Source organism: Ovis canadensis, chromosome 4, assembly GCF_042477335.2.
Source record: "Ovis canadensis isolate MfBH-ARS-UI-01 breed Bighorn chromosome 4, ARS-UI_OviCan_v2, whole genome shotgun sequence".
In the NCBI taxonomy this organism is placed as follows: Eukaryota; Metazoa; Chordata; class Mammalia; order Artiodactyla; family Bovidae; genus Ovis; species Ovis canadensis.
Window position 1 is genome coordinate 46,014,109 of NC_091248.1, and position 23,379 is coordinate 46,037,487.

The following is a 23,379-nucleotide window of genomic DNA, read 5'->3' on the forward strand; positions in this document are numbered from 1 at the left end:
GTTATCCCCCTGGGAAACTCACTGAATGTTTTAAATGCATCTTATCCCCATTCAGATATGCCCTCTTTCTCCAGGGAACAGTGAACAGTGTGCATCTGCAGCAGTAATCAATAAACCTCACTCGATTTTTCCCTTCTCAGCTCTGATGGGTTTGGCTACAGCCATTGTTTACATCATCTCTACTCAGAGAATTACCCAGAATGTTACAGATACAAAGCAGTATAAAAAAGGAAAAGCAGGTTATAATACACTATGGATGGTACTTTTCTATTTCCCACAGCCTGACAGATGTGTAGCTACAGAGAAAAATGACAAGAATAATAATTACAGCATAAGCAATGATTACCACTGGGTGATAAAATTATTATGCAGTGCTTTGGCCTATCTCTATGTTCTCAATTTCTACAATACACTGAACATGTTTTACTTATGTAGTTCTTTCTTTAAGCTAAAAACAATTAAATTTTAAAATGTTGATCAGTTCCTGCTTGTATGATAACTAAGAAATCTGCTATCACCTTGCATTGATATGTCTGGGCTTTGGCATCTTCCAAATCAGTCAGTCTGCCTGAGGCCATCAGTGTTCAGAGCATGTCCAAATGGGTGGCACCCTGACTAGCCACAAGAGGTCTCTTGGTGTAAACCAAGACAACATCAGACTTTTGGACTTTGAAGAGCTATTTCTTAATTCAGAGCCTCTTACTCTATTAAGAGTAGACTCCGGGAACTAATGAAGATCCACAGAATGCTGATGCAAGAAAGGAATTTAGAGAAATCTGTCTAATGGAGCCCTGAGATCAGAGAGTACTTTGCCCCCAATCCCCAGTTGGCCAAAGTATTTTTCCGGCAGCAAAAAGCCCCAAGCTCCTTCTGAATCTTGAAATCTAAGACAAGCCATGATGGCCAGGGGGTTTTTACTCATCTGACGAACAGCATGGCCACACAATATCAGATGGGAAAAGCCCAGAGCCTGCATCTCTTCTGACACCTAACCTGCCTTAATGGAGTCTGGGGCCTCAGTGAAGAAACTGAACACAGAGGAAGAAATATGTATTACAGCCTCTGTGCTGATTGTCCCAGGACAAGAGAATCTGAGGTAGTTAGCAGCAATTGCTTCAGTACTAAGGCTCCAAACACACCTCTGGGGATGCTATCTCTCCTTGTAAAAGTTCATCACCTCCCAGAAAAGGTATCACCAAAAGACAATTCCAAATGCCAGGGAAGAAGACACCATTTCCACGCATCCTGATCACTTGCCAAGCAAACAGGTATAGTAGGGCAGGCCTGTCCTCCTGCCATTACTCTTGCCCACAGGAAAGCAGCACACGAGAAACACAGCCTCCAGAGTGGAAGTTGTAGGCCCATCATTCCATGGAGCCCTTGAGAGACTCAGACCACTGTGGAGGCCCCACAGCACAGGAGAAGCTGCAGGCCTGGCAGACCAAAGTGCCAGCAGACCACCAGCCCAGCTGCCTGGGTGCCCAGGCCTCGAAGGCCCCAGTGAGGACAGCACCACCTGGAGCTGCGGCAATAGGCCTGTAAGTCAAGGATTCCTCACTACACATTCTCACACCCATAACTCAGTAGCTTGAAGAAATTACCCATGGCTCTTTGACCTGCTTACCTGATTACCTTACCTGCCTACCTTATTACCTGCTTATCTGCTTACCTTATTACTTCTTTGACCTGCTTACCTGGTTACCTTACCTACTTACCTTATTACCTGCTTACCTTATTACTTCTTTGACCTGCTTACCTGGTTACCTTACCTGCTTACCTTATTACCTGCTTACCTTATTACTTCTGTGATATTTTTGATCAATCCAGGTGGATCTTGCTTCGAGGAATAATAAAGAAATTACCTATGGCTCTTTGACCTGCTTACCTGGTTACCTTACCTGCTTACCTTATTACTTCTGTGATATTTTTGTTCAATCAAGGTGGATCTTGCTTCGAGGAATAATAAAGAAATTACCTATGGCTCTTTGACCTGCTTACCTGGTTACCTTACCTGCTTACCTTATTACTTCTGTGATATTTTTGATCAATCAAGGTGGATCTTGCTTCGAGGAATAATAAAAAAATTACCTATGGCTCTTTGACCTGCTTACCTGGTTACCTTACCTGCTTACCTTATTACTTGCTTACCTTATTACTTCTGTGATATTTTTGATCAATCAAGGTGGATCTTGCTTTGAGAAGTAATAAACCCCAATGGCTCAGTTACAGAGCATTCAAAATGTCCAAAGAATTTCATGGAAATTATTTCATCAAGAAGATTAGAGAGACTTTCCCTACTTTCATGGATTCAGCTTGCTAAGGAGAACACACGTTAAGGTATAATTTAGAGAGACAAAGAGAGTCTCTTTTTTGCGAATAAGTAGCCAAAAGGGCAGGGAAGAGAGGTAAAATATGTCATAGCAGAATCCCCTAGTCTTAACCATTACATGTGATGCTTTCAAATGGGTTACTAGTTTAATTTTGAGGGAAAAGAGTAGAAGGAACCAGCCAATGGTGTTGCATGCTTAGTTTCTATGACACTGAACTCAAGAGAACTGAGACCTTTGGAGAAACCAAAGATGGTTCAAATAACTCATGAGAATAAATTAACTCAGTGCTCCTTGCTGATGAGCTGATTTCCTAATAGTAAAGCAGAACCAGCAGCCACAAAGAAGGTCAACCCTACAGATGGAAAAGAGATAAAGCACTGAAACTCAGCCCAGGGGAACCTCCCCAGCCCTGGGGTGCAGAGCAGTGGGCTCCTTCAGGAGCATCAAATAAGATCTCCTCACCAATGCAGCTTCCTGGGCACGCTCTTCCAAGCCCAGAGACCAGAGGGACGTGGGGAGAGGGCTCGTCCTCAAGGTGGGGGAGTCTACGTGGTTGCCCCAGGAGAAGCCACTTCCCTCCTAAAATGCCTGGGATTTCCCACTTCAGCAGGGGACGATAACTCAGCACATTCCAAAACAATGAGGGCCCAGAACAGATAGCCTGCCTCCTTCTGCACGGCTGTGGATCAGAAACCTGGCACAGCAGCCGCGTCTCTTCCTAACAGAGGGAGACGCTAACAACCCTGCACACCTCTGCCCTCCAAAAGCTGAGGCCGGACCAAGAAGTCGCTAAGAAGCTGCAGCAGGATGTCAGAGCTGAGGTCGTGAGGGCCAGGACAGAGGCTGGGCTGGCCTGGGAAGCGCCCAGAGCTCTGGTATCCAGGCCTGGCCCCCCTCCAAAAGCAGCCAGCCCTTTCCAAGTAGATGCACTGCATGTCCCTAATATTCTCACTCCCAGTAATACCACCACTTTTCTCAAAGCAAAGACATTTCCCAGAGCCCTACAGGCCTGGCTGGTCTGCTCAGTGGGACTCAGTCCCGGAAGGAGCTGCTAAATAACCCACTGTTTCGGTTTATAGACTCTGAGGACTTAGTGACAAGTGAAACTGCGTTCTGACAGCAACTGCAAGTTCTCAAGCAGGCAGTGACTTCTCTTTTTTCTTGGGATACTCCCTCCTGCTAAATCACAGAACCAACGCAACCCTACCCACTAGAATAAAGACACAGAAGCACAACTCCACATTTTAACCTGTGAGATGTGGACGCCATCTCTTTTCCTGGGAGCTTAATACTGAATGGCAGTTACTTTTCCCCTTCACTTTGAATGCACTGATGGACTCTCTGAACTGGATTCCACCAACATGTAGGAGGGCAGTCATAGGCAGTAATTCTAAGGGGCACAGAAAGGACCAGCCAGCCTAGATAAGGGTAGAGGAAGCAAAGTTCCTTGGTGTTTTCCTTCTTCCCCCTATCTGTCAGGCCTCTCTTGGTCTCAGCTGGTAGTTACTTCAAATCAGTAATGGTGCAATCCAGCAGTTGAGGCTATTATTAGTTAATAAATGCTGACAGCATGGCCTTTCCTAATCATTTGTACATATTAAAATATGAGGGATGAGCTCTCCAAGGGGAAAATCCACTGAGAACCAAAGCACAGAAGCTATCATGGTGGAGTTACGGATGTTGCATTAATGCTTTGGAGCAAAGAACCCTTTTCTCCAACAAGCAAATGGCAACCCAAGGCCAGGATATTAATAAAGACCCTAGATGCTAACAGTGTGTAAGGTGGTGCCCGACAGTGTCCTCTCAACCTCACCATCCACACACAATTCACCCTTCCAGGGCTGCCAGAAGCACAAGATCTGAGATTAAGTCAGACTCTTTCACAGTCAAGGGTCACTTTCGAGATTTTGAATAATGATGATGATCGTGGGTGGGGAAGGCTAAGACCTTCGGTCATAAAAACACTTAGCAGAAAACCTGGAAAATAGTGTAACAACAAGATACAAGCTAGGCTCATTACCTAAACTGACAGACCAGGTTCACCATTAAGAGAGAGAGAGAGAGAGAGAGAGGAAATCACTTTTTTTTTCCCTATCTTCTACTTAACTTTCAAAAAACATGCATTTGATTTCTTCAGAGGAGAAAAGACTGGGAGACTAGCTGACCACTGGCACAGGAGTCTGGCTCATTCATAAGCAAGGCTCCACATGGACTGCCTGACACAGTTGGCTGGAGGACTTCTCCAAACCAGAGACCCTGGGCCAAGGAATGTTACAAAGAGCAAGTATTAATTGCAGGATTACCATGCTCCAGGGATTTTTCACACAATCATCTCTTTCGGTCTTCACCACAGCGAACTGCTATTATCCCAGTTTTATAGATGAGCAATCAAGGGGCACAGATCCTTGGCATTTCTTAGCCAGGGTCAGACAGCAAGTGGCAGAGCTGGGCTTTAAAGCCAAGCTATGTGAACTCAAGAGCCAGTGCTTCTACCGTGTACCTGACCATAGGAAACTGCCTCAGCATCATCTAGACAATGGGAAAGTATAGTGTGTATATACATGTGTACAAGTGTGTGTGTACACAATAGATGAACCAACAATGTAAACACAGAGATGAGTATGTAGGTCGCCAAGAACACTTCACCAGATTAGGGTAACAGAGGATTTAGTTGAAAACACCATAGGTCGGGCACTATCTCTGGGAAGAGGAGCTGGGAAGGAAGGAGACCAACTTCTCCCATGCTGCCCTAATGCTCTGTCCCAACATTTTATCATGCACTTCCTATTTTCAAAACTTCTAATTGAAAAAAACACTCTGTATGCTGTTGATTCACTGTATGAAATTTACTAAGTCATATTTTATAAAAAATGGAAATACGAGAAGAAGCAGTCCCACACTACAGAGGCCTAGCACGTGCATTGCAGGCGAGCCAGGAGTGGTGGTTTCGTTCAGTACAGGAGGCTTGGTTGGGGGCATCTGAGTAGTTCACGACCCAAGAGTACTAAAAGCGAAACCATTCAGCCGTCCTCTCCCATTTTCATTTTCAAACTCCAAACCAGGCTACCACCACTACAGGATCTGCCTCTCTATTTAGAAAGTCAGTGGAAGAATGAATGACCTCACGTACCCCAATAGGCAGGTCCCAACATGTTGTGCACAAAACAAAACTTAAGTAAATAGATTTGTGTTTTAAATACCCTAGCTGAGGTCCCTGTTTTAGCAATCCTGACAAGATCCTCTTTGCAAAGCAAAGAAGTTGATTGTGATGTTAACACCGTGTTTTGTAAACAAAACATACAAAAAAAGAGGGCTTTTTTCCCCCTGGTGTCATACAAGGGTCCTACTTTCAGTCTGGAACCAATCTTCTGAGCTGTCTGGGTGTTTGGGAAACTGAGGGGAACGGCCTGGTATACAAATCATTTGCATGAAACCAAGGACCCTCTTGCAAAAGATATTATAAGGACCGAGGAAGCCTCTACAAGTTCAACCCAACATGGAAGCCTGAGGCATTCCAGGGGAAGTGTGATTCCAAACCCAGAGTCCTGTTCTATCAGTAGATTTCTTCTCAGTTGCCTCTGGATTCAAATCAAGTCATACAGCTATGAACATAAGCTCCAGAAAATGCCACAAGATCCTCCTCTGACATCCTACCAAAGAGGTGAGTGGTATTCTCCCTACTTCTACCCTGAACCCAGTGGGTGTCGGTAAATTGAGGGCACCAGCAGACCCAGCACCCACCCAGGGCCCTCTCAGTGGGAGCAGGATCATCCTATAGCCAGTGGTAGGGGTAGCACCAGCAGCACAAGACAACCTCCTTGGACAGAGATCAGGGTCTTCATGGGGAGCATCCCCAAAAGGCCACTAGGGAATGAGCGGGGCTGTGACTGATCTGGCCCAAGTAAGCAGGCGCAGGTGAGGAGGAAGCTGGCGGGTGCCTCGCAGTGGCATGTATGTGTGAACCCCCACTGCACCTGGAGACTCCTAGAGAAAGTGCACAAGATCTGGGGGGAGTCAGGAGGTTCTGCAACAGCTGGCCACAGTGAGAGCCAGGAAATAGCAGTACTGCTGAGGGCTCACGGTATCCTTTTTGAGGGAGTGGAGGGGTGGAGAGGCTCATAGTATCTTATTTGTAACCCTAGGCCAGCGGGCTATGGAGTGGTCTGAGGAAACAGAGGTCAGAACATCTTAGGTTTTTTACAAATACAAATAAACTGGAATACTAAAGCCTAATCAGTGGTAATTAAAGTATTTTTAAAATCATAGTCAGCCTTAGCTTCTCCCCACTAGCTACCCCCTCTAAAACTCTGTGCATGATTTCAGCTTTACTTTTTCTCAAGACATGCTAATGTGCTGAGTCACTAAAAAAAAAAAGTAAAGAAAGAGTGATCCAGCTTCTGAGGACTAGCTTTGGTAATGATCTAAGCTTCTACGCGGCACTTTTTGCCCTGGTTTGATTCCTGTGATGCTAAAGGACGTCACATTGAGCAATCTTAATAAGGTTTCCAATCAGCCCCACCCGCTCTGGCCCCACCCCCACCCTCCAACAAAGATTTATCAAATGTGGGATTTTCCCATGAGTCTCAATATTAGAGTCTCAACCCCCAATAAATATGAGACCGGGGATGTCTGAGACTCAGTCTGCCCTCGAGCCCACCAGGAACGAAAGAGAGCTCCATCAGCCCTCCAGGAACCCAGCTATGAACTCCCTCTTCACAAGTAAGTGAAGGAAATCCTTAGCCCAGGAACTGCCTGGCAGCCGTGCGGCGAGGGAGGGGGGTGTGTGTCCGCTGCTGGGAGGGCTGGCGGGCGGCCAGCAGCCAGAAGCACAGCTCCCCCAGCGGCGCAGTCTGCTCACTGGCTGCTCTCCCTCCGCTCTGTCACAGGCGCCTTCAGTCCACTCGCTGTCTCCCTGGGGCTGCTCCTGGTGATGACTTCTGCTTTCCCTACCCCGGGTCCCCTGGGAGAAGATTTCAAAAATGACACCACCCCAAGCAGACTACTTCTGACCACTCCAGAAAAAACCGAAGCTCTCATTAAGCACATCGTCGACAAAATCTCTGCAATAAGAAAGGAGGTGGGTAGGCTCGCTCCAGGGTGATGAGCACCCATGTGGGCATCTATTTCCTTGCTCTTGGATGTGAATGGGGGCTTCTGCATTGGGAGGTCTTTGCTGGGTTTGGAGGCAGTTCAGACTTGAAGCCAAAGGGGCAGACTATGTCCTGTAATTTCTCCCCTGCTGCTGGTCTCAGATGGTTCCTTTTCATCCTGGAAAATATACAGTGGGGCTGGGATCCCTGCCTCCCTGGCCCATTCTCAGCTCCATTCTTGGCATGAGCTGTGGATCACACTGCCTCGCAGGATTTCCTTTTCCATAACCAAAAAATAAGGTCTGTCAATGATTTTTGTGACTTGGACTTTAGGAGGATTAAAAAGCACCACCTGAAATGACTGTTCAGCTTCTCAGGACAGTCACAGTACTTTTAGGTCATGCCAGCCCAGTGGTTAAGGACTCCCCAAAGTCATTCTGGCATGTAAGACGCATACCTGATAGTCCACCAAAGTGGCAAAATCACCCATAGGCTACAGCAGCTCCCAGGCTTTAAATGTAAGGTAGTTTGGCTCTGCTTTGGTAAAAAGAAAATAATACAGGAGGGGCAACTGGGAGTCCCAAATCTAGCTCTGATTCTGCTGGACAAGCTTTGTGATCTTGGGCAAATTCTTCAGCACCTCTGGGCTCCATCTGTAAAATTATGGAATTGGACTAGATGATCTGAAAGATCCTTCCAGCTGAGACATATAATTCTGGCTCAAATTATACTTATCCAATTATTATCAAAATTCCATCATTTATTATGTTACCTACTATGTGCTGACACTTTATAAAATATTGTTTTGTCCTCACAATAAACTTAATGGGGAGGTTTTTCATTACCCCCAACTTGCAGATATAGGGACACTGAGACTGGGAATAGGTAATAACCATGAAGTCACAGGTGAGGCTAGAACTGAACCCAAGTGTGCCCATCTTCTGTAGAGCTCACTTGCCTGGGTGCTAATGGACTGTGACTTCACTTTTCTTAGAGAACTTCCTGGCCATGACAGATCATGCATCAGCCCTCTAGTGGTGTGAGTTTTAGGGGCATTTATAAGATAACGGTTCTGATACTCTTTCCCAGATATGTGAGAAGAATGACGAATGTGAAAACAGCAAGGAGACACTGGCAGAAAATAAGCTGAAACTTCCAAAAATGGAGGAAAAAGATGGATGCTTCCAATCTGGGTTCAATCAGGTACAAATGCATTACGTTCACTTTTCACTACTCCCTAGTCAAAAATTCTTCCTTTTGCATGAAGCATCTGTCTACATAAAGACCAGGCAGGCAATGAAGAAGGGGATTAATATAAAGAACATCATGTAGATTTCACGAGGAGGCCAACTTAAATGATATTAAAGGCAACTTACTTTTTAACAACTTTGTCAAATATAGCGCCTCTGGGCTGGGATTTTCACCACTGTGAAGTGTTAGGAAACCCCAGAGGTTTAGCTAGTTCATCATGGGTAAGGTGGTCCAGGAACCTTTCTCCTCTTAGGCTGCCCTTAGCAGGATCTAGGCCTGCCCTCCCTGCCGAGATCATTCTCTACACCCTTCTCCTTCAGACAGTGCAGTAAGCTCCACTGACTTCTGATTATTTCATAAAAGGAGGTTTCACCCGGACATTGACAAAGGCAGGAGTGCAGCCAGAGGGAAGAGCATTATGGGGTGTAACAGAGGATGGCCCCTTGCCATAATCTAGCATCTACTGGGCTTTGGGAAACATTTAAGTGGTGCCTCTCGTTGTGCAGGTATTTTAAATGGGGCAGCTGATGCTGTTCAATGTCTCAAAACATGATGCTTAAGAAGTACTTGAAGTTCCCTGGAGGGGAACAGGCAGAAGTTGTTGAATCATAGCAATTTAAATTTCTAAAATCAATTATGCCTTGCTGGCAATAACCAATTTTCCCACCGTCTTTCCTCTTAGGCGATTTGCTTGATCAAAACCACTGCTGGTCTTCTGGAGTATCAGATATACCTGGACTTCCTCCAGAACGAGTTTGAGGGAAATCAGGAAACTGTCATGGAGTTGCAGAGCAGTATCAGAACACTGATCCAGATCCTGAAGGAAAAGGTGAGTGTCCCCTTGCCTGACTCAAAGAAGGCAGCCTAGACAACTCGGCAGTGCAAAGCCAATTCAAAAGCGACGGCTGTGTGTAAAGGAAAAGACCTGACAAATATTTCCTGGTAGTTAAAGCTTTTTCTTTTTCCTGTCTTCTGCAAATGACATCAATAACTATATTTAAAACTCAGTTAAGGGGGAGAGTTTTAACATCAACTTCTAAAAGTTTAAGAAATAAGGGGGGAAAGTATCTGTAGAGGCAGAAGGAAGCATATCCAACCTCAAGTAACAACCCATAGTAACAAAGAACAGAGAGCACAAAAATTATTTAAGATTGCCAGATGACATTCTTGTTATTATGGTAGTTTCAACTTGTTTCCCTTACTCTTTTGCCAAGGAGTTAATGCAGAGAAAAGGCTAAAGGCTGGAAGAGCAGGTACCAAGGGCTTTGGTCACTACCAGCTAGCCATTCAAATACCACATAGTATAAGTTTGCTGGCACAGTTTGCAGATGAGCCAAAGCACAGAGAGAAGGAGAAGCAGGCGCATGGGTGCTAATACTGCCTCCCTTTCCTAGCTGTGTGCCTTATACCAGGGCTTCTCCCCCTCGAAGGTGCAGACAAGTTTCCCAGAGGATCTTGTTACAGTGCAGTCTGACTCAACAGGTCTGGGGTGAGACCTGAGACTCACATTTCTAACAAGCGCCTAGTGAGGCTGAGGTTGCAATGCTCCAGGATCACAGGTGGAGGTGCAAGGCCTTCCACCATGACTTAACTCCAAGTCAGTGGGTCTATGCAAAAATGTTTCCCAATCCTCTTTACGCCGCCAGAGCAGCTGACTCTTAATAGATGTCAGATGGATGGGTGAGAGCAAAGCCAAAGAAAAGTATTAGAGTTAGAGGCCCCCGAAGAACCCATTAAAATGCCTTTAACTAAAAGTTCTTCATACGTCTACTGAATGCTAACTTTGTGCCAGGCACTGTTTAGCATGACAGAAGACAAGTAAGATACGATGGCTGCTCGTGAGATGCTTATGGTCTAACAGAGACAGAGCAGCAAAAAGTATTAGAGCTCAGTTGCTGTGAGAGGGTCTCATGCTGGGTGGGCTCAGAGCAGAGGGACCTCCCCCTACCTGGGCGAGTCAAGGCCAGCGGCCCCAATCTGCTCCTTCATTCCAAATTTGTTTGAACATCTTCCCACCTCTCCACTGCAAAAGACTTCTTCAATATTTAAACAATTCCTTTTGTTTTGTGTTCTCTTCATGTAAAGATCGCAGGTCTAATAACCACTCCAGCCACACACACTGACATGCTGGAGAAGATGCAGTCCTCAAACGAGTGGGTAAAGAACGCAAAGGTTATCATCATCCTGAGAAGCCTTGAGAATTTCCTGCAGTTCAGCCTGAGAGCTATTCGGATGAAGTAGCTGCGGCTCCCATGATTGTGGTAGTTCCTGGGCATTCCCTCCTCTGGTCAGAAACCTGTCCACTGGGCACATAACTTATGTTGTTCTCTATGAAGAACTAAAAGTATGAGCGTTAGGACACTATTTTATCTTTAATTTATTGATATTTAAATATGTGGTTTTGAGTTAATTTATATACATGATAGGTATTTATATTTTTATGAAGTGCCACTTGAAATATTTTATGTATTTGGTTTGAAAAAGCAACGTAAAAATGGCTATGCGGCTTGAACGTCCTTATTGTTTTGGAGCCAAATCATTTCTTGAAATGTGTAGGCTTACCTCAAAAAATTTGCTAACTTATGCATATTTTTAAAGGCATATTTATATTGTATTTATATGTTTAGGCTGTTTTTATAACAATAAACTTCTTTTTTAAAGAAAAAAAAAAAAGCAACTAAACCTTTGTGTGTGTCCCATGACGCTTACTATAAACAAGCTTCTGTCACTACCACCCAAAAGCTGCAGTCACCTATAATTGAGCACCCACTGCATGCCAGGCACCAAGCACAATGAGTCGCATGCAGCATATTTAATCCTTGCATTTGCACACTTTTCCCTGGAGGTGGGAGAGGAAGTGATTCCTTTAAGTGATTCACCCAGCTGAAAAGTAAACCACAGCCCCGGTCTGTCTGCCTCCAGGCTCACTACTCTTAACCTTTAGGTCCTCTGCCTCCCAGGGAACTGACAGATGATGTAGAAAATCCCAAGAAAATACAGGGAATACATTTTAAAGATGCAATCACACACCTTTAAGATGGTATAACTACTTACAGAAGACATAGCAATATGCAAGCTTCTGAATAATAACTAGAAGTTTTTATTCCTGGGTTCCTCAAACTGCACAGACCTGTCCATCACAGCAATGACCACACGGTATCACATCTTAAAATGGGTGGACTTTTCTTTCCAGTCAGCATATGGGTTCCACAAGATGGAAGACTCTATTTATTTATCTTTGCATCGTGAGCCCACAGCCCAGAACATGAACATTCAGTTCAGTTCAGTCACTCAGTCGTGTCTGACTATTTGCGACCCCATGGACTGCAGCACACCAGGCTTCCCTGTCTATCACCAACTCCCAGTGTTTACTCAAACTCATGTCCACTGAGTCAGTGATGCCATTCAACCATCTCATCCTCTGTCGTGCCCTTCTCCCACCTTCAGTCTTTCCCAGCATCAGGGTCTTTTCCAATGAGTCAGCTCTTCGCATCAGGTGGCCAAAGTATTGGAGTTTCAGTTTCAGCATCAGTCTTTCCAATGAATATTCAGGACTGTTATCCTTTAGGATGGACTGGTTGGATTTTCTTGCAGTCCAAGGTACTCTCAAGAGTCTTCTCCAACACCACAGTTCCAAAGCAACAATTCTTCGACACTCAGCTTTCTCTGCAGTCCAACTCTCACATCCATGCATGACTACCGGAAAAACCACAGCCTTGACTAGATGGAACTTTGTTGGCAAAGCAATGTCTCTGTTTTTTAATATGCTGCCTAGGTTGGTCATAGCTTTTCTTCCAAGGAGCAAGTGTTTTTTAATTTCATGGCTGCAATCACCATCTACAGTGATTTTGGAGCCCAAAAAAAGTCTCTCATTGTTTCCATTGTTTCCCCATCTATTTGCCATGAAGTGATGGAACCAGATGCCATGATCTTAGTTTGCTGAGCTTTAAGCCAACTTTTTCACTCTCCTCTTTCACTTTCATCAAGAAGCTCTTTAGTTCTTCTTCACTTTCTGCCATAAGGGTGGTGTCATCTGCATATCTGAGGTTATTGATATTTCTTCCAGCAATCTTAATTCCAGCTTGTGCTTCATCCAGCCCAGCATTTCACATGATGTACTCTGCATATAAGTTAAATAAACTGGGTGACAATATACAGCGTTGATGTACTCCTTTCCCGATGTGGAACCAGTCTGTTGTTCCATGTCCAGTTCTAACTGTTGCTTCTTGACCTGCATACAGATTTCTCAGGAGGCAGGTAAGGTGGTCTGGTATTCCCATCTCTTTAAGAATTTTCCACAGTTTGTTGTAATCCACACAGTCAAAGCAGGCCCCAATTAACATTTACTCAATGAAGAAACCACACATAGATAATCAAACCTAAGATACTTCAGTTCTTAGGGATATATGCTATTGGTCAACGAGTGGGGAAGTTACTAGTGCTGTGCGCTTATGAATCTTTATCTTAAGGGGAAAAACAGTAAGACTTAGGGAGAAACATTCTAAGACCTTCTAGAGGAGACAGTGACTAGTCAGTGCATGTATATCTGCCTCCATTTTCTTTCCCACCAGCGATATTCTCCATCCGCCTTCTCTTACCTCAGCTGAGAGTGGTGGTAAGAGAGACAACCTGGGGAAGTGCACATGGTCCCTACATCTCATATCAATGCTATGTTGGGAATTTAGCACAGATTTCCCCTTTTAAGTCCCAGCCATATAAAAGTTCTGTCTTCTTAGTAAAGCTTTTCCCACCCTAACCACCAAAGATGTCTTCCTCCGGGGAAGGAGTTCTGCTCAGCAAGGGAAAGTCCACAGGAGTCAAGAACTGAGAGGAGTTTAGCAAGAGAAGAGCCACATACTCTGCTTTCTAGAAACCATGCATCACAAGCAGGTTTCTGAAAATCAGCTAAATTCAAAGAGCAGGAGAAAAAGCAGTTAACAAACACCTCCACTCTTCAAAAGAGAATGTGTGAGCATCATATATGTTAGGTGATGCTGGGGATGCAAAGGTGAACAAGCAAACATGTTTGTTCATGTGGTTTACACTACGGCAGGAAGGCAGACATTGAACAAAGGATGTAAATGTGAGGAAGTTTACAACAGAGAAATGCGAGGTATACCAAGACGCATCTAACTATGTTTGGGGAGGGAAGTAATGGAGGCTTAATTGAGGAAGAGAGGTTTGGGCTGAGATGTGAAAGATAATGTAGGAGTTAGCCAGGCCGAGATGGATGGGAAGAGCATTCCAGCCTGAGGGAACAGCATGTGCAGTGGTTTGAATCCACAAAGTACACACTATGGTTGAGACCATGAAAAATACATGATGTCCAGGGCATAAAGAATGAGAAAAAGGATAGCTGAGAGTGGATGGAGAGGAACGCTAAGGCCAGACTGAGAGCATCAGAAGCCATATTAATAGAAAAATATAATTTACCAAAGCCATAAAAATTTAGAATTTATCCCATATGTGATGAGAAGCCATTGGCGGTATTTAAGGAGTAGAATGGCATCTGTGATTTACATTTTAGTGTGCTCACTCAAGTTGCAGTGTGGGAAATGGATGGAAAAGAGGCAGGAAGAGATTGCTGGAGGAATATATCAGAGGGCTTCATTGTAGTCCAGGTAGGAAATGGATTAGGATGGTGAGAATGGCTTAGAGGAGAGAAGTCAATGGCAGTCATCAGCAAAAGATAGGTAGGGGTCTAGTTCAGTAGGATGTGGTGATTGCTGACCAAGATTCAGGAATTCTAGAGGACACTGAGGCTTTGGGAGAGGGAAGAAAGTAGGAGTTGAGTGGAAAATCCAGATAATTTTGAATTTTAGGGTTTTCATTTATTCAAATACTCTCTGAGCTTCTGCAATGGGCCAGATTCTCTGCTAGGCCCAGGACATATAATGATAAACAAAACAGACTAGGTCTCCTCTCTCAGGGAGCTTACAGTCTACAGAAAACAATTTAAAGAAATAACTACTATGCCACGTATGTATGCTACTGTTATGAGTAGGTAGCCCACCCACCCCAAAAGAGGCATTGAAGTCCTAACCCTTGTACCTGTGAATATGACCTTACTCAGAAATAAGATCTTTACAGAGGTAACGAAGACAAGAGGAAGTCATGAGACACATAAAAACACCCAGGGGAGACGTCCATGTGAAGAGAGGCAGACAGTGAAGAGATACATCTACAAACCAAGCGCTAAGGATTGTTGACAACCATCAGAAGAGGCAAGGAAGGATCCTCCTCCAGAGCCTGTAGAGAGAGGACAGCCCTGCTCACACCTTGACAGCAGACATCTATCTTCCAAAACTGTGAGAGAATAAATCTGTGTTGTGTTAAGCCAGAGTTTGCGGTAATTTGTTATAGAAGCTCTAGGAAACTAATACATCTATTATGAGAACACAAAGTAGGAGAATCTAATTTAAAATAGAGTTCAGAAAAAACTCACCAGAATAAATGACATTTTAAATTATACCGGCAAATGTGGAAAACTCAGCAGTGGCCACAGGACTGGAAAAGGTCAGTTTTCATTCCAATCCCAAAGAAAGGCAATGCCAAAGAATGCTCAAACCACCACACAATTGCACTCATCTCACATGCTAGTAAAGTAATGCTCAAATTCTCCAAGCCAGGCTTCAGCAGTACGTGAACCATGAACTTCCAGATGTTCAAGCTGGTTTTAGAAAAGGCAGAGGAACCAGAGATCAAATTGCCTGCGGAGGGCGCTCCGCAGAAAGAGAGAGGCAGTGGAACTTCCCTCAGCAAAGCCGAGGGGTCCCGAGGAGAGGTGGGCCTGCTGCCCGCCAAACCAGCCCCTCAGTGAGCGAGAGACGATCAAAGGCCACACGGGTTCCATCTGAGCAGTTCTGCTTTATTGCCACAAACTCTTGGTTTATATAGGCAAGCAAGGGGGTTCTGCGAGGGACCCCCCATACTTGCACCAATCACGTTAAAGGTCAAATTATTATATGCATATAAGGTCAAGCCGTGGTGAGCTTAACAGGAGTCTATGGTAATCACGCACTGTCCACGTGTGGAAGTCAAGAGAGCCAATCAAAAACTGTAACATAGACCACACCTCTATCTCTTCCACCGGACGCGGTCTTGGCTTCCAACAGCAAAAGCTAGCCCCTTTTTTTTAAGGTTTCCCACGTAAGGCCCCACAATTGCCAACATCCGCTAGATCATGGAGAAAGCAAGAGAGTTCCAGAAAAACATCTATTTCTGCTTTATTGACTATGCCAAAGCCTTTGACTGTGTGGATCACAATAAACTGGAAAATTCTGAAACAAATGGGAATACCAGACCACCTGACCTGCCTCTTGAGAAACCTATATGCAGGTCAGGAAGCAACAATTAGAACTGGACAGGGAACAAGAGATAGGTTCCAAAAGGAAAAGGAGTACATCAAGGCCGTATGTTGTCACCCTGCTTATTTAACTTATATGCAGAGTACATCATGGGAAATGCTGGGCTGGAAGAAGCACAAGCTGGAATCAAGATTGCCAGGAGAAATATCAATAACCTCAGATATGCAGATGACAGCACCCTTATGGCAGAAAGTGAAGAGGAACTAAAAAGCCTCTTGATGAAAATGAAAGAGGAGAGTGAAAAAGCTGGCTTAAAGCTCAACATTCAGAAAACTAAGATCATGGCATCTGGTCCCATCACTTCATGGGAAATAGATGGGGAAACAGTGGAAATAGTGTCAGACTTTATTTTTGGGGGCTCCAAAATCACTGAAGATGGTGACTGCAGCCATGAAATTAAAAGACGCCTACTCCTTGGAAGAAAAGTTATGACCAACCTAGATAGCATATTCAAAAGCAGAGACATTACTTTGCCAACAAAGGTCTGTCTAGTTAAGGCTGTGGTTTTTCCAATGGTCATGTATGGATGTGAGAGTTGGACTGTGAAGAAAGCTGAGTGCCGAAGAATTGATGCTTTTGAACTGTTGTGTTGGAGAAGACTCTTGAGAGTCCCTTGGACTGCAAGGAGATCCAACCAGTCCATTCTGAAGGAGATCAGTCCTGGGTGTTCTTTGGAAGGAATGGTGCTAAAGCTGAAACTCCAGTACTTTGGCCACCTCATGCGAAGAGTTGACTCATTGGAAAAGACTCTGATTCTGGGAGGGATTGAGGGCAGGAGGAGAAGGGGACGCCAGAGGATGAGATGGCTGGATGGCATCATGGACTCGATGGACGTGAGTCTGAGTGAACTCCGGGAGTTGGTGATGGACGGGGAGGCCTGGTGTGCTGTGATTCAAGGGGTTACAAAGAGTCGGACATGACTGAGCGACTGAACTGAACTGAACTGAAACTTATACTAAAAGAATGTATGGAGATGGTGAGGGACAAGCTTATACCAAAGAATGTATGAAGATGGACAGGGACAAGGAAGCCTGGCATGCTGTAGTCCATGGGGTTGTAAAGAGTCAGACATGACTTGGCACTGAACAACAACAACAAAAGAACGTACAGGATTCAGCCAGGTGGAGAGGTAGGAAAGGTGTTTCAAGCAGTGAGCACAGCATGTGCAAAGGCTCAGAGGCTGGAGAGAACATGTTGGAGGAACTGAAGGAACTATAAATAACTGAAGCACAAAGAAGAAAGTAGTATAAATAGAGCTGAAACAATGAAAAAAATGAAAAATCAGGAAGGTTGGATTAAAGAAAAATGTTGATATAACAAAAAGATAAAGAGAAATTTTCTTAGAATTTTTTGAGGTTTTTTTGTTTGCTTTCTCTATTTTTTTTTAAATGTTGAGGTATTTTTCTTCATCTGGTGGCATGGGTTGAGGAGATTTGGCTCTAAACCTCTATACCAGGTAGTATAGAGAATATCTATAAGAGATCTGCTTTTCTGTAGTGGGTTTCAGCAACAGGGCAGACGGTACTAGAGAGGTGAAGAGCAAGAACAAGAGAAGATGAGAAGGAGCACGTCAAGGTGTGTGTCTTAAAAAGAACTTCAGACATTGTGATGTCAGGTATCAAATTTTCATTTATCTTCTCCCTTACTCATAAATCTTCCATGAGTTTTATTCACTGACATAAAGCAAATATATGGCAGCCTTGTGCAAGCCCAGCTCTAAAGACTGAAGGGAGGCTCCTGTGCACATTTGAGGGTAAAATGGACAATGGAAGGTTAAAAACACAGGGAGATCAGGGAAGTGATCAAAGAGAAACCAAAGAGTTCAAAGCAAGAGTGACAGGCAGCAATCAGGACATGGAAGACCCCACCAAGAAAATCAAGAATAAAAACTAATAATTTTTTTAAAAATCAAAAAGACTCAGGGAAATCTGGGAGAAGTTTGAATTACCTGTAGTTGGCTTGGGATGGAGATACTGACTATATTTGTATGCTAAAGGAAAGGATGATCACCAAAGGCTAGGGGACGTGTAGGTTATTCTATGAAAATGACCCCAAAATCTGCAAGAGAGAAAGCTGGTAAGAAAGTAACAGTACAGAATCCACTTCTGGTAAAATTCTAAATTTCTGATGGCTTAAGAATAGAAAGGAAAAGATAAATGAACCCATATAAATAGGCTAATAATAAGACTGAGAATAGACTGGGAATATCCTGGTGGTCCAGTGGTTAGGACTTGGCACTTTCACTGTGGAGGCCTGTATTCAATCCCTGGGTGGGGAAACAGGATCCCAGAGGCTACACAGCATGGCCTAAAAAACAGAGAAACAAAAAAGACTAAGAATGGACTAATAATAATGATGATGATAATCTAACTGTTATTGAGCACTTACTGTGCACCAAGCACAGTTCAATGTATGTGTTATTTCAGATGCACATGTATTAACCAAAGGAGCAGAGTCTAAGCAATGCGTGCAGTTGCAAAGTGTAGTTAATTCCATAAGACACGACTAGCTGTCCTTTCAAATCCACTCTTGCGTTTGATTAGCCATATGGCTACCTATCTAGAGGCTACATTTCCCATTTTCCTTTGCAATTAGGTGTGGCTGTGCTGAAAAAAGAACACAGCAGGCTCAAGAAAAGGCTTTAGAAAAGCTTGCTGACAAGTATGACCCTCGGCTGGCATCTGAGACCTTAACTGGTAAACAGTTCCTCACGCTGATACAAAACTTTCCCTAAAGGATTAGAGTACCTAACCTGTGCGATCTATACAGTTTATACAAACCACCTACTTTCCTTTTAAGAATGTAAAATCTCAATATGTGCTAAGTAAAGTGGACCCCACTAAAAACTTGGGGAGCTGACTTGCTAAAGAATGTCCCTGGTAGACACATACTGTCACAACTCACTGTGGGAAGAATTAAGCACATTCCATGTGACTCCACTGGAACAGGACTATTGGAAGCTCGTGTTTAATTTCTCCAAAATCCGCCTCAGGTCTTTGCCTTTTGCTGAGTTTGCTTTGTATCCTTTGGCTATAATAAATCACAGCCATATGAGTCCTGTGACTCATGTACACTAAGTCCTGGGAGCCCGCCTAGTAAATATCACCAAACCTCAGGGTAATGTTGGGAACCCTCGCTACAGTGGCTGGGTTCTCACCAATGAAACGTGAGTAAATTGATGTTGTAATCTTACCTTCACTTGCCTAAAAAGATATTACTTGCTTTCCATTGTCTTTCACCTTTTTGTGGATTAGAAAAAAAAAATGCTATGGTGAATCAGCTTTAATCACACAGAACAAAGCAATATCCACAGCTGCAATGTCCAACAGGGTACACAGTAGTCACTTGCATGCATTAAATTTTAACCTAAATTCATTAGGATTAAAAAAAATTAAAACATAAGGCCCCCAATTTCATTCATGCTAGTGGCCATCATATTGGGCAGTGCAGATACGACACATTTCCATCACTGAAGAAATTTCTACTGGACAGTCTGGCCCTAGAAGTTAGTGGAGCAGAGATGAATGGAACTTTGATTGCTAAATGACCTCATGGAGATGAACAGACTCACTACACTGGACCATCAATAGTCAATGGATCATTACACAATAAATCTACTTCTATCTTATTCAACTATATTTGGGGATATGTTCATTACAGAAGTTTGCCCTATATTCTAACTAACATAACTCCCAATTTATTCTTAATCAAGGATTTTTTAAAAACACAGAAAGCAAGCAATCATGTAGAACAGGAGCAAAGTCAGAATGTCTAACAAGCACAGCAACTCTTGACGCCCAGGTCTTTAATCAGAGAACATGTGAGTTGGTGACTTTGTCCATATGGGGTAGGGTCTCTCAGGATCACAAAAGCTCAGTTCTTATTCTACCATTGCTCTTTTGTATCGCCATTCAGGAAGAACTTCCACAAACAATCTATGTACTTCTTTTTAACGTAAGCATTACTATAAATTTCCTTCTCGGTACTGCTTTAGCTTGTCCCACAAAGTTTCACATGCTGCATTTTCATTTTCATTCAGTTCAATGTATTTGTTAATTTCTCTTGAGACTTCTTGAACCCATGGATTGTTTAGAAGTATGTTGTTTGGTTTCCCAGAGCTGGAGACGTATCCATTATCTTTCTGATATCTATTTCTAGTATGATACTATTGTGGTCTGAGAACGTAGGATTTCAGTTCTTTAAAATTTGTTGAGATTTGTTTCATGACCAAGAAATGGTCTGTTTTGGTATATGTTCCATGAGTTCTTGGGAAGAATATGTTTTCTGTTGGTGTCAGGTAGTGTTTTATACGTCAATTAGATCCTTTTGGTACCAATCAACAGGTATGACTAGGTTTTTCTATATCCTTGATGATTTTTCTCTCTAGTTGCTCTGTTGGTTGTTGAGAGAGGGGTGTATAAGTTGCCAACTTGAATCTTTTTTTTTTTTTCTTTTCAGTTCCACTAGTTTTTGCTTCTTATACTTTGCAATTCTGTGACATGGTGAACACACACTTGGGATTACATGCTTTCTTGGAGGCTTGGGCCTTTTATTTATTTTTGTCCCTTTATTAAATATTTATGTCCCTGTCTGCCCATGATGATTTTCTTTGCTCTAAGTCTACTTTGCACGTGTGCGTGCATGCTAAGTCGCTTCAGTTGTGTCCAGCTCTTTGTGACCTTATGGACTGTAGCCCACCAGGCTCCTATGTCTATGGCAAGAATACTGGAATGGGTTGCCATGCCCTCCTCCAAGGGATCTTTCCAACCCAGGAACCAAACCCGCATCTCCTACGTTGCAAGTGGATTCTTTACCCACTGAGCCACCTGGGAAGCCACCTTCCTGGGGAGAACAAGAGCCACTTTCTTTTATTAGGTGAGAGGGAAAGTCCAGGTTCCCCATGTGGTCCACTGACACCACAAGGGCTGGGGCGATGAGAGTAGGGAAGGCAACTCATTATTGCCTAGAAGAGATGGAAGTCCCAGATCCCTGCTTAGTGCTCTCTGACCCCACTCCACTAGGGGGTTTGGGGTGCCTCACTATAGCCTCATGAGGGTGGAAGTCTAGCTTCCTTACTTGGTCTTAGCTAGAGAAGGAGGAGTAGGATGTTATTTTTCTCTGTGACATTTGATTGGCATCTAGTGTTTATTATCTACAAGTTTTCTGCCTTACAAGATAGTCCCTTCCCTAGTTGTTTGTCTAGAAAGACCAAGTTTTTCTTGGGACCTTTTTTTTTTATCTGCACTCACTGGCACTTTCTGAGTTGCTGTCTTATCTAGTATTGAGTATGACACATACAAAGCAAAAAGAAAATCCAGGGAACTCACCACTGTGTCATCCCTCATGTCCTCAGGTCTTGACTGGTCAACTTCTTCTCTCTGCAGAGTCTTCTTATGTTTGTTTTATACAAAATATCCAGAGTCTTAATTGCATTCAGTAGAAGGAATAGGGGAAAGTACCTCTATTCCATCTTCCTGGAAGTAGACTATTGTACTAATATCACGTACTCCCAGTTCTTAACCCCAAATCAAACTTGCAAGGTCACATCTCCATCATGCAGAGTCCATGTGAGTGAACCATCTCTCACTGCCACCAGCTTTCTACTTCCCCACAAGGACACATATAAATAATATTAATAAAGAAAAAATAGAATATCAAACTAAGACTCTAGAATGCACAATAGATATTAATCATATATTCCAGGTCCCAGTGTAATTGTTGTAGATAACACTTTCATATATTAAACTGGCATTCTTTTCATTTCTAATAAATCCTTTTTGCCCCATGACCCTGCCCCCAACTCAGTTGAACATTAAGTCATCTGTTACCTCCAAAGAGGGATGCATCTATCGAAAAGCAAACCATTTTTTCAGTTGTAATAGCCTGATCTTTTGCATATATGGCAAAAACTGTATATTACCAAATAGACTAGAGAGAATGCATGATTATATAAAATCTAGTTTTTCCTCCCCTAGAGGAAATACAAATTCTCTTAGCTGTGAAAGATAAGCAGTCATAAGATGGGAAAACTTGTAAGAATTACTTGTTAACAAATATCTCTGAGAAAAGCATCCAAATGTTATAGGCATGTCCAAAAGTTACAAGTAAGAATAGCCTAGAGAAGCCTTAGGAAAGGACAGGGCAGATGAAAGAGCAATAATGTTTCTGATGAATGGAGACCTGATTTATATCCAATACCTTGAGAACAGATGGCGACCACTTCAGGGCAGTCAGCTGACGGCCCTCTCAAGCCCACCCTTAGGAAGTCTTAGCATTCCTGGACTGACTCTCAGTCCTGAATGTGTGGACGGTAGGGGAAGACTGAGTCTGAACTGACTGAAGAAACCCTGATTTGGCTGAGGTTAAATATCTAGGAAATGAGGGCTTGACATAAAGCTTTTGTTCAATTTTTTAAAAAATAAATAGCCACAGTTTACATACTTCTGTTGAGAGCCTAAGTTTCATGCCACTACACAAGTAATGAAACACAAAGAAATGTTGGCAAATGACCAGAGATAATCAAACAAGAGAGCCTGGTTTTCCAGTAGAGTTGGTAGACTAAATAATTTTGACAATTGAGCTAACTAAAGTTTTACTTAACATATCCTCAAATTTTAAATGTTTAAATCAAGTACTATTCCAGTACAATAATAATTAACTATGGAATGCCACTGAAGACTAAGAGCTATAATAGGTAGCTCTGTATGTGGCAGATTAATTCAGGTTTTAGAAATTGCCATTCTGTGAAAAACAGCCACAAAGAAAAGTGAAAATTGAGTTTCCTGTAAGAATCAAATATTCTGTTTAGAAAGCAGAAGTAATTGTTAAGCACCCAAGACACAATTCATTTTTGTTCTTAAAGCATTTGTTCAGTTTAATTAGACTGGGCCACTGAAGATGAAGTGGTCACAGGAATATTTACATTTCTTGGAAATGCAACAGGACTAGAAATGGAACCACATGCACCTCTACATGCGAAAAACCGCACAGTGGTTTCCTTCCCCTTCTTTCACCAGCCAGGCTTCCCCGGTGGCTCAGAGGGTAAAGGATCTGCCTGCAGTGCAGGAGACTGGGGTTTGACCCCTGGATTGGGAAGATCCACCGGAGAAGGGAACAGCAACCCACTCCAGGATTCCTGCCTGGAGAATTCCATGAAGCGAGGAGGATGGCAGTCCATGCAGACAGTCCATGCAGACAGTCCATGCAGACAGTCGGACACGACTGAACAACTAACATACTTTCTTTCACTAGCCAGCATCAAAGGTGTCAGAAATCTGCTTTTTCTTATGTTCCTAGACAATTCTAAGATTCAAAAGACAGAAAACAAGAGAGTGCTCTAAA

The 23,379-nt window shown here is 43.3% G+C and overlaps 1 protein-coding gene and 1 long non-coding RNA gene across 2 annotated transcripts in view; one reads left to right on the plus strand and one right to left on the minus strand.

The window, feature by feature from the left end:
* Positions 1-23,379, minus strand: part of LOC138439209 (uncharacterized) — a 221,950-nt gene that overhangs the window by 152,806 nt on the left and 45,765 nt on the right. The gene's annotated exons all lie outside the window — the stretch shown is intronic.
* Positions 6,917-11,344, plus strand: IL6 (interleukin 6). The gene is made up of 5 exons (XM_069587672.1): positions 6,917-7,049; positions 7,217-7,407; positions 8,510-8,623; positions 9,354-9,500; positions 10,757-11,344. The coding sequence occupies exons 1-5, from the start codon at positions 6,944-6,946 to the stop codon at positions 10,910-10,912; spliced, it is 714 nt and encodes a 237-aa protein (XP_069443773.1). The 5' UTR covers positions 6,917-6,943; the 3' UTR covers positions 10,913-11,344.